Genomic DNA, 11626 nt, shown 5'->3' with positions numbered 1-11626 from the left:
TGGCCCTCTTCCAGTCCTCTGGCACCACACCAGAGCACCACAAGTGCTCGTAAAGCCATGCCAGGTGTCCCGCAATGACATCAGCTAATTCCCTCAGCACTCTGGGGTGGAGATCATCCAGACCAGCTGATTTAAATACATCCAGTCCCTCCAGAAGTTCCCTGACTAGATCCTCCCTGACCCATGGCCTAGGTGCGCCTCCCCTGGGGCCTGAAGGAGGCCCGGTGCGGGGGTTCGTCTGGTCCCTGCTCAGGAAAATGGGGGCAAAGAAGTCGTTGCAGCTGTACAATGGATAGATCCCATAGGCAATTGCTATTTTTGCTCATCATTCACCAGTCTCTTCTCTATCCTATCCTGCAGTTGCTTTTCCTTGGCAATATTCCTCTTCACTGCTGGCTTCCCAGATCTATCTGCTTCATTAGCATGTCACCTTTTTTCAAATATCATCTAACAATATTGTCTCTGTCTTGCCTTTGCTCAAATTTCACCCTCTGTTTCTGGCTTTCGTAAGCCACATTTTTGGGGAAATGAAGAAGTAGAGAATCAATAATGTACCTGTTTTTCAGGGCCTAGAGCAGGAGAGTCGGTTTCTAAGCACATATTTTCTAAAGGCAACTGTTTCACAAGGTTTTGCTTCTTAAAAAACAAAAAGAAAAACTCATTAAATATCTGATTCACTTAAACCTAAGGAAAATAGCCAAGAGTAATCAAGTCAACAAGAAAAGGCAGAGTCCCATCCATATTGGAACACAGGGGTATTATCTAACTAATCAAGGACACAAGAAATCAACACATAGGAAACAACCATGCTATGAAGTCAGGTGAGTATACAAATGTTAGGGGAAAAACAGAACCAAGACTGCCTGGATTTGGCCCCCTTGGGCATATGTATTAGGGTCCACTCACATAATATTTGTTCTCCCTTCCATCCCCCAGTGCCACTATCCAATCTCTGTCCCGCCTGTACTAGACTCAACTCGTTTTCTCTGTGCTGCCTGGCCACAGAAAAAGTGTCACTGAAAGCACAGGAATGATACTGTATCCAGTCTTAGTTTAGATGCCCAAATCTGGATTCTAAACAGCTTGCAAAAGTCCAGAGTACGATTACAGAGAAAGTCCTGCTTAGCCTTAGGCAGAAGCAAGCTCACTGTAGGCAGAGTCTTCCAGCAATTTGCCAGCTACAAAATAAGAAATCTCTAGCTGTGATTTTCCAAAGGTTTGTAACTTGGCCAATTTAGAGTGTAATAGAACAGCAAAGACATGTCCCTGACAGAAAGGCCAATCCACTGTGAAGTTTCCTGTTCCAACACATGACCTTCTAAATAAAATAATTCTTTAATGTGCCAAAAATAACATCAGTCCTAGATTCATCCACCAAACAGTTCAACTACTTTAGCTGAGCAGACACCAAGCTGAATGGAAATTGGAAATTTTTAGCCCAAATAGTTAAAGTTTGGCAAAATTATAAGCAACTGAAACAGGACCTTATAAAGAGACTTATCCAGAAACCTTAATAACGGGTGGCACTACCAGAACCACCTGTAATTCTTCATATATTTCAGACTTCAAAAGCTATCATGGGTTTTCTTGTTTTTCTTTTTTTTTTTAATCACTATAGCAAATGTAGTATTTTCTCACTGTGATAAGTTGTGAATCCCTAATCCCTGAGACAGGACTATTATTTTAGTTTTACCTGTTCACTCCTTATAATGCAAGGAGGAATGGAAAAGAAATATCCAGCCTTCACTCCTTCCATCGCCACAGATGGCCTTCCATCAAATGCATGGAGCAACACCTTTTCAGCACCTACACAGACCCAAACCAATTAAATAATTACATTCATGATGGCACTGTGATGTCAGCTCCCAGTGAGAGCACCCTAGTCCCAATGAAATCATAGTCCCAGTGCTACAAAGAAAAATAGTCAGAACTGTTCCTGTAGAGCAAACAGTCATTCCAGCACAGCAGGTGCTTGTGGTACCAGACTGACAAGTTGGAGGATTTAGGTGTGGAATAGAACCAGATACAAGAGGCAGAAGATCTCTATTGGGCAACATGACTGGATCTGAAAGGTACCTCTCTGCTGACAGGACCAGAGAGTGAAAAGTAGAGAGCACAACGCAAACATTTCTAACTGTTTTTGTGATAGTACTGCAGTCTCTGGAAAGCACAATGGGACCAAGGAGCTTCTACCAAAAGCTAGCACAATAATTCTAATGTAAGAGAGACAAACAACAGTAGCCATTATTCTACTTTCTTATCTGTGAAAGTCCTTGCTCCAATTAAGTAAAGTGAGTACAGCACTAGATAAGAGACGAACAAACCAACTATACCATCATCTCTATTGCCATGCCAATGCAGGATATGGTACCTCAACAGACAGGTATCTACTAATGTACACTCATTAATTAATGCCTATTTAACTGATACCTTTGATCTTTGTCTCAGGCACAGCAAGAGATTCTAGAGTTTAATAATAATTCCTGTGTTTACTCAAATCTAAGATGACCCTGAATATAAGACAAGCCCCCCTCCCCACAATAATTATATTCTATACATGGAAAATTTAGAAATCTGTTATAATTTTCCATGAGTACAATTACTGGAGGGTCATCTTTAATTTATCTCCCCCACTGCTGCATGAGGGCAGGCAGTGGGGGTTAGGGGGCAGGTGGGGAGATCAAGTATTTTACCCCCTGCTTGTGCCTGTCACCCCACTCCCTCAGCTTCAGGCCCTGCCTCCAACCTCTACCCCTGCTTTCCCTCCTGCCCCTCCCCAAAACCTCAGGCCCCTTCTTCCCCATCCCCCCCACCTCTCTACTCCCTATTCCTCCCTAAACTCTTTCCCAGCCTCTCTGTTCCCCCTTCCCTCTCCCCCAACCTCTCTGCTTCCCCCCTCCACCCAGCCCCTCTGCTTCCCCACTCCTGCCTCCTCCCAGCCACTGTTCTCTAGTTCCCCGCTTACCTTTGCTCTATGCTAGCTCTGTTCCCATTCTAACTTGGGGCACTGAGCACAGTCCCAGCCTGGCCTGCATAGAAGCTGTTTAGGCTGCGCATCACTGCTATGGAGCTAGGCTGCAACCATGTTCAGGGCCCCAGGCTGAAGCGTCTGTGAAGCCTGCCAATGCAGAGCAAAGGTAAGTGGGGGAGGGAGAAGTGTAGGTGGAGGAGCACAGACTGCGCTGGGCAGGAGAAATGTGGAGAAGAGGCTGCAGGGGGGAGATGGCAGGTGGTGAGGGGGCACACAGCAACTCCAGCTGCAGCTACAGCCCCAACTCTAGGTAGGAGCTGGAGCCAGAGCCACAGCAGCTGCCTGCCTCCCCACTGCCCTCCTGCATAATTCTAAGATGAGGGGCTCCCCCCATTCCCATGTTAAATGGAGGGGGAACATCTTATTGTAGGATCAAGTAAATACGAGACAAATTGGGTTGCAGAAGCATCAAATCTCTTACTTGCTGTATATTACTCAAAAAGTATTTAAAATCTCCAATGCGGAAGGAAATAAAAGGGCATTTCAGATTCTCAAAATGTTAACTTTGAAAGCACAGATATAAATGTAAGAAAAGGTGAATATGAACAAGAAAGCTGTCAGTAACTAAGGCAAAATGAAGAGTTCTTTAAACAAACTGTAAATCATGCAATTCAGAAAAATAGTATGGTGAAGACCAAATTTTCAGGATTTCTATAACAAGCCTTCCAGGTTTTGCATACACAAACTCATATATGCATGATGCTTAGCTAGATATGGTAAAGCTAAACAAACTTTGTATAAAGACACCTGTAATTGTTAACGGCATGAAATAAATCCAAAATTGTACCTTGTTCTTTTAAAAGGTTAATAGTTGGTCTTCCAGCTGACCGTGAATGGACATTTCTGTAGAAGGCAAAAAAATCCAGTATTAGGAAATTAAGTGGAATATGTTTTCATAAGATTCACTGACTTGACAGCAATTTGGCAAGAAAGAAAAGAGTAATTTAAACGTTTATGGCACCAAGAAAGACCCCGTATAACTTTATGAGAATATAAACAAACAATGAAAATACAGCAATACAGTCGAGGATAGGTGGTAATGAAGAGTACAAATTCAACTGAGACTTCACAATGAATTTTAAGTAGCTAGAATTCAACTGTCTTCTTAAAAATTGGGAAGGTTGATAAATCTAATCTCTCTACATTTTAAGCGATGCTTCAGACTCCTTAATAACTAGAAATGCTGACAAATCTGATTTTAGGTCTTTTCTGAAACAGTATTCTGCCAAAATAAATGAGACCTACAAAGGCAAATCCAGTCTTTTCGCTAATTGAATCTGCTTGATCAAGACTTGTCTTTGTTCCTCCTTCTGTTCGTCGGTGCTGGCAAATCTAGGAGTGAAATCTAGTCCAACCTACAGTGTATAAGAGGAGAAATAAAATTTTGCAGATTTGACAACATACAAAACTGCAGTAAATTACATAAAAGAAATAGCTTTTCAATCCGAGGGGCTCCAATACACCTGCCCCACCCTCAATGCTGGCTGGGCAACTCCCAGACCATTTTCCCTCCACTCTCTCCCCCACCTCCCATTCTGAACACAGTGCCAGGCCTGGGGGCAGGGGGGTTAGGGGAGAGTGGCTGCAGACTCAGAGCTGCTCTAAACCGCAGCTTGATCCCCCAACACCCAGGACCCAACAGTGAATGTCTGTTGGATCTGGGGGATCGCTGTAACTCATGGCACTTCCTGCAAACAGTGGGGAGCTGCACTTCTGTCTGTGCCCTTTGCCTAACTCTAAGGATTGCTCAAAGATGATCACAAATTAAACCCCTGGACCTGTATTCCTTGCCTACCTCACAGAATGTCCTGAGCCTCAAATAACTGACATATGTAATTTTTTTTAAAAAACACTGAAGAATCCATAGAAAGAAATAACAAAAACCTTCCAAGCACTAGTTAAACAACCCTGAAATCACTACAGCACATAAGGGCACATTACAAAGTGAAAGAATCCCAACCCAACAAAATGGCTGAAACAATATAAGTAAACGGAGCACAAGAAGCTAACCAGGACTTTGGCCAGGTTAACACCTGTAATGAAAACTGCCAGTGGATCTGTAATGACCTGAAGACACAAGGTCTTGGTCTGAGTTAAAGTAACACCTCCAGCAGTATGGTGTTTTTGTACCATACTTCAGTTTAGTACTGAGTCAGAAATAAGACATCACCAACTGAATTACAGACACTCCTTCCCACAGCTCCTAAATATTCAGTGGTGATATCCCAGTCAAGTACTGATTTGTATGACCGGGCTTAACTCACACACTCACAACACAAGTTGGCATGACTGTTATATGCAAGTAAGATATTTAGTATCAACTCCAGACTGTTGAATACAATTCTGTAATCAAAATAGCTATTATGAGAGAGTTTTAAAAGCCTCCACCTTTCCATTCACCCTTATTGCTAAGATCTATCACTTTACTTTTCTCATGTGGTTGATTCAGTATCTTGAGTTATTCTTAACAGAAAGTGGCAGCTTCAAGTACCAAGATGGGTAAGCAGAGATTTTAAAAATGAGACATACGATCTAAAAATCAGGGAAGAACAAATGAGGGAACTGGAAAGATGATAGGGAGGGGAAGATAGAAAATGCTGTCACTGATTTCCCTAATATTGTTGCTTTTTTCTGGGTATTCCATTACTGCTGTTTGAATGTTAATATCCTTTTCCAATTTAAGCATTTGAAGGGGTGCAACGACACGTTTGGAAGTAAACATATATTTTTCGTATACCTGAAATGTTAGCACTACAAAGTATGCAGGAGTCGGGTAGGGAATCGGGGACAAGCACAAAAGGAAACATGTTTAGGCCTGGAATGACAGGTCAGGCTTTTCAGCTGCTATACTTGTTAGCATTACTTCTTATGTACATAGAATCAATGAAGTCCTACATGCTTACAACTCCGAGGATCCAGGCGACGAAAGAGTTAAACAAAACACAGAACTTGTACTCACCTCTCCAATTGCCAACAAGCTATCTTTATAGTGTTCTATAAGTGGCAATGCAGCATCAAGGTCCTGTGAAAAAGAAGAAAAAAAGAAAGAGGCAAGCTCTGTAAAAGAAAGTATTAAATAAATAATCCTCAGGACGAGAAGAATTCCATTCAACAAAATTGCAGAATCCCTCATCTAGGGGGCATGGAAAATGCAACTATATGTCTGGGTAGAAAGAGAAGGTTTTTCAGACCCTGCAGGGCTCTGTTCTAACTCCTTTATTAAAGGTACATGTTAATATAAGCAGAACCTGTAATTAGCACTGCAAAAACAAGTTATATTTAGAGTCTGAGAATATCAAAGGTAAACAGTCACCCATGCCTCATGGGTGAGACATGGACACAGATATGTACCTGTCCTTACACAGAGTCTACCCCTCCCCATGCCAATGAAGGAACGGTGAGGTTGCTGATTACAGCCAAAAAGAGTGAGCATGATCATTCAGCCAGAATTTCAAGAGTGTTTTACCGTAAGTCTGAAAAACAGACAGCCAAATTACTTCAGTGAGCATTTTTCCTTAGTGCTACCAAAGCAGTATAAGAAATTCAAAATTTGGTCCAAAGTGTTTCCTGTATAATGGCAGACAAGGTTCTTTGGGTAAATGTAATATATTTTATTAGACCAACAAAACAGTTGGAAAAATTGTTCTTTGCAAGCTTTTGGACACAAATACCCTTCTTCAGGCATTGGGAGATACAACTACCAAATAGGAGCTATTGTTATCCTTAACCGTGAAGGTTACATAAAAGAAGCCAACAGACAACTCCTGGACACCACCTACTACGAAAAACTAGAGGAAGATCCAACTCCCCTTTTCACCTTAAAACTCAAAACACCATGTGCCTGTCTTCGCTCAAAGGCTTTCTCCCGAGCCGCCTTTGCCCGAGCAGCTAACCTTGTTCGCCAGGGAACCTCGCGTAGACCCGAGGGTCCCCCAAACTCTCCTGCCACGACTTTGGATGGTCTCTCAGGGAAGGGGGTCCCTTTGAGGGTGCCTCCAGAGTGGACACGTGTCCCAGCAGATGTCTCCGGGGCTCCAACCTCCCCTACACCCCGGATATGCCAACCTTCTAGACAAGCCTCAAGCTCTTTAGTGGCTATTCCCCGTTGATGTTCCTGGTCCCCACATCCTTCCTCGCCGACGGGCACCTAGGGCTCTGACTGGACCCAGAGGGTCTGGTGACTCACTGCCTTTGGAGATGTCCCTTCCGAAGCCCAGTGCTAGCTACGGGAGATGTTGCTGTTCCTCTTTGCGCTCTCTCGTGGTCTCTTTCCCACCTTCAACCGGGGTCACTGCTACCCCGGCCTGGGACAGAGGGCTACGCTAACCTGAACTAGACAGGGAACTAAAATAGAACAGCCTGAAAAAGGGAAACACAATCAAAATACCTTCACCAACATAAAACTCCGGGCCTCAGAAGCAACCCAATGCGAAAAACAAAACCGATACCCCGACTACAAGAACAATGAGACGGGGAAGGGCAAAACGGACAAGCGGGAAACACGGGAAGCATCCCGTACTCCCCTGGTCCTCTACCACTCCTAAGCAAGCACACCCTCAGGGTTGGGGTCCACGCCTCACCCCAGCTGGGGTCGTCTTCTTCCCGTCCGGGATCCGCCTCTGCCCTGTGGCCACGGCCCCCATTGCCTTTTGTAAGTACTCCCACGCCGGCTCCCCGTCAGCTTTTTTGATCCCCGCTGGGCTTCTCCGGCACTGGGATTCCCCACAGTTCCTGCCACCGCCGCCACTGCTGGCTTCCCTGCTGGCATCTTTGATCCCTGCCGGTCTTCTCCGGCACAGGGATCCTTTGCAGCTCCTGCTGCCTCCACCGCTACCGCTGCTGCCAGCCTCCCTTCCAGCGTCTTCAATCCCTGCTGGACTTCCCTGGCTCGGGGATCCTCTACAGCTCCTGCAGCCGCTGCCGATGCTGACTGCAGCGGCAGGATGCTCTCCGTCCAGTGGCTCCCTGCTGGTCCTCCAGCCCTCGGTGTCCCCCTTCCCGCACTTTCCGGGCTGACTTTTATCTTCACTGAGTGACGCCTCCTCGTTGCATCACCCAGCCCCAGCTGGAGATGGGCACAGCTGATAAACCACTTGGGCAGTTTTCTGAGGCATGCCTCTTCGCTCCCCCGGGCCCCTGCAGCAGGTATGTGGGGGTTTTTTTCTTTTTCTTTGACCAGGGGTCTGCCTCTGCCCAAGGCTTCCCCCTGGTCTAACCCTGTGTCCCTGTGACACACCATCACATCATTTCTATCTGAGCTACAAGTAAAACTACAAAACGTGATCCCCGCACTACCCAATCCTTTTACATGCTCCCTAAAATCCACAAACAGGGGAACCCAGGCAGACCTGTAATATCCAACCATGGAACCCTAACTAAGGAAATATCAGGTTTCATTGAATCAATCCTAAAACCTCTCATCACCCAAAGACCGAGTTGTGTGCAAGATACAACAGACTTCCTATGAAAACTTAAAAACACAGACCACCTTCCCAGCAATATCCTTGTAGCCACCATGGATGTTACCAGCTTACATCCCACACCAGCATGGCATCCAAGCCTGCCTTACATATCTACAAGAGCAAGATTACAACTCAGAATACAAACCTAAATATTACTGAATTTATACACTTCATCCTCACACACAACAACTTCAGTTTCAATAACCAACACTTCCTCCAGACCATGGGCCCAGCTATGGGCACCAAAATGGCCTTACAATATGACAACCTTTTTACAGCCCACCTGGAAGAATTCCTCAAGAACTGCAACATCAAACCAATGCTATACCTAAGATATATAGATGACACCTTCATCATCTGGACAAAAACCTGCCGTCTCTGACTGATTTCCATCACAAATTCAATAACCATCACCCCTCCATCAGACTAGCTCTTAAAATCTCCAGCACTAACATTTCCTTTTTAGACACTATGATCAATATCCAGAATGGTAAAATACAAACCATCATATCCAAAAAACTCATAGACCAACATACATATCTACACAGAACCAGCAATCACCCTAAACATACCCTGAAATCTGTAATATACAGCCACACCCTCCAATACTACTGAATTTGCACTGAGGAGAACACCCATGATCATCACCTCACAACTCTCAAAAGGGCCTTCACCCAACAAGGACATTCCTCCAGAGACAGAATGCATTTTGGAAAGAGCCACCCGGATACCATGTGAAGATTTGCTGCAGTACAAAAAGAAAATCCCTGCAAATTGCATACCATTTTTTATGACATACCACCCTTCCCTGGAACCCACACAGAAAATCCTCAAACAATTGTAACCCATACTAGAAGAAGACCCACTTCTTAAAGAGATCTTTCCAGAACCACCCACCCAGGCCTTTAAACAAGCACTGAACCTTGCCAACCTCATCACCAGAAGCAAACTTCCTCTGGCCCAAAGCACACAAAGTGGATCCAGACCGTGCCATGACAAGAAATCTAAAACCTGCTATGTAATATATCTCATCCCGTGAACTAAATGCTCTGATGGAAAATACGTAGGAGAAACTGAACAACAACTGTGCATCAGAATGAACGCACACTGAAAATCTATCAAAGACAAAAATACCCAATTACCTGTGGGTTCACACTTCTCACAAGAAAACCACTCTCTCTCCAATTTATCAGTTCTAATCCTCACAGGAGTTTTATAAAACACATTTTGTAGACAAGCCCATGAACTTCACTTCATAAATCTACTGGTTACAAAAAAAATCATGGACTAAGTATACACATTGGATTTATGGCACATTATAACCCACCTAACATCTAATAACCGCAGGTAACCTGCCTGCATTGGTAACCTGCCAGCTCATATTGGATTTATGGCTGCCTGCCAGCTCAACATTCCCCCCCACAACCTACCTGTCTCACACCTGTTCTCCCCCATTCTCTCTGATCCTCACTTGCATGCATTTGCATTTTCACAGACCTGCGTTTTGCATATTGGCTTCCGTTCCACCCAGGAGAGCACACAAAACACCACCAGACTTTCCCTATGCCTGAAAAAGGGTGTTTGTGCCCAAAAGCTTGCAAAGAACAATTTTTCCAACTACTCAGTTGGTCTAATAAAAGATACCACATTTACCAAAATAACCTTGTCTGCATATCTCCTTAGACCAACATGGCTACAACCAACAACCCTTCCGTATAATGGCAACATGTAAAAAAACAATGTATGATTTAGGCTGGATTTAAATTTTAGATCAGTCAGACCCCAGTATCGCTAAATTGCCACTTGTCCAAACTGGTCCCAGCAACAGTTTGTTAGCATACTAATGTAACTTGCCCACATTTCACCTTTAAAGTAACACTGCAATGGTCTTCCGGCTGCTCCCTGCTAAGAATGCCTTGAACTGGATGAACTCCTAGACATGGGAAAACAAACCCTGGAAACCTAGAAATGAAAAACATATTCACAAAACAGGCATCGGACTAACAATGAGTTAAGGCTCCTGTATATTCCTCATCATGTTACAAACCAGTAATCCATGTGCGCAGCTGCACATCTTGTGACAAACACTGGAGAATGGAAATCAGAGTACCTGGGTTCTGACTTTGTCTCTGATATTACTTGCTCTTTGATCCTGGGCAAAACATAGTCACATTTTCAAAAATCCTCTTTGCTTTTAGGTAATGCAATTTTTGGATAGCCAATTTGACAGTGCACAGTTTTCTGAGGCATTGCTCCCCCACAGTCTAAAATGATTTCAATTATGTTGTGGGTGCTGAGCACCTCTGAAAATCACACCTCTGATGTCTCAAATTGAGCACTGAGGCAACTAAACAGAGAATCTTCTTCTGAAATTTTAGCTTCATCTTCTCTGTGTCAATTTCTCTCCCTCTGTAAAATGGAAATAATATCTCCCTCACATAGGTGATGTATTTTTTAAAGATCTTTGAGATCTTCAGTTTAAAAAGAGCTATAGAAATGAAAAGCATATTATATCTCATTCACAAAAGTATTATGCCAAGATAGAACCTGGCATGAAAAGATAGGATTCCAGAGAGACACTTTTTTGTAGAAATCAAAATAAAAACTCAGCCAGGAAGCAAAGACAAAGACATCCTGCTGGCACTTGTCTTAAAATGCCTTTTTGTTCTTGAATATTCTGGCTGGTGTTACACAACTTGAACACTAATAGGGATAGACGACCTTAAACAATTCTAGATATTGCATGTAACTGTCTTTTAAAAGGATGTTCTGCATTTTATTGTATGTGAAAGAGTCAGAAAACATATCTAGCACCATACCGTTTGCTCAGAAGTCTTGCTACAAGTTATATGCAGAAGTAGGAATCACGGCTCCTGGATTCTGTTCTTTTCTGCCCCATTCAATCATGTAACTGTGCATTACTTACTCAGTTTCTCCATTCTTCAGCTTATCCGTCTGTGTAACTGGGCAGCCAATTTGTCTTACAATGGTGTTGTGAGCTCAGCATATGTTTACAATGCTCACAAAAAGGCACAAGAAAATAGTTTTAAAACATTATTGATCTCCTGAGTGTCCTTTAACAAGCGTCACACCTCATTTATTAATTCTTTTTTTTTTTTTTGCATTGTAATAG

The 11626-nt window shown here is 43.5% G+C and overlaps 1 protein-coding gene across 2 annotated transcripts in view; it reads right to left on the bottom strand.

Annotated features, from left to right (window-relative positions):
• Positions 1 to 11626, bottom strand: part of TATDN3 (TatD DNase domain containing 3) — a 29866-nt gene that overhangs the window by 17672 nt on the left and 568 nt on the right. Inside the window, exons 2-7 of one of the 2 annotated variants that reach the window (XM_019516437.1) lie at positions 10359 to 10455; positions 5991 to 6053; positions 4277 to 4386; positions 3819 to 3874; positions 1694 to 1806; positions 556 to 636 (exon numbers count right to left, since the gene is read on the bottom strand). In XM_019516437.1, coding sequence (XP_019371982.1) covers positions 556 to 636; positions 1694 to 1806; positions 3819 to 3874; positions 4277 to 4386; positions 5991 to 6053; positions 10359 to 10455 — 520 coding nt within the window. The remainder of the gene's footprint in view (positions 1 to 555; positions 637 to 1693; positions 1807 to 3818; positions 3875 to 4276; positions 4387 to 5990; positions 6054 to 10358; positions 10456 to 11626) is intronic. The other variant, XM_019516436.1, reaches the window with a different exon arrangement.

The sequence above is a fragment of the Gavialis gangeticus genome, unplaced genomic scaffold, assembly GCF_001723915.1.
Source record: "Gavialis gangeticus isolate Ggan-Ray unplaced genomic scaffold, GavGan_comp1, whole genome shotgun sequence".
In the NCBI taxonomy this organism is placed as follows: Eukaryota; Metazoa; Chordata; order Crocodylia; family Gavialidae; genus Gavialis; species Gavialis gangeticus.
The sequence above is the reverse complement of the archived record's forward strand: the minus strand, read 5'-3'. Positions and strand labels throughout refer to the sequence as shown.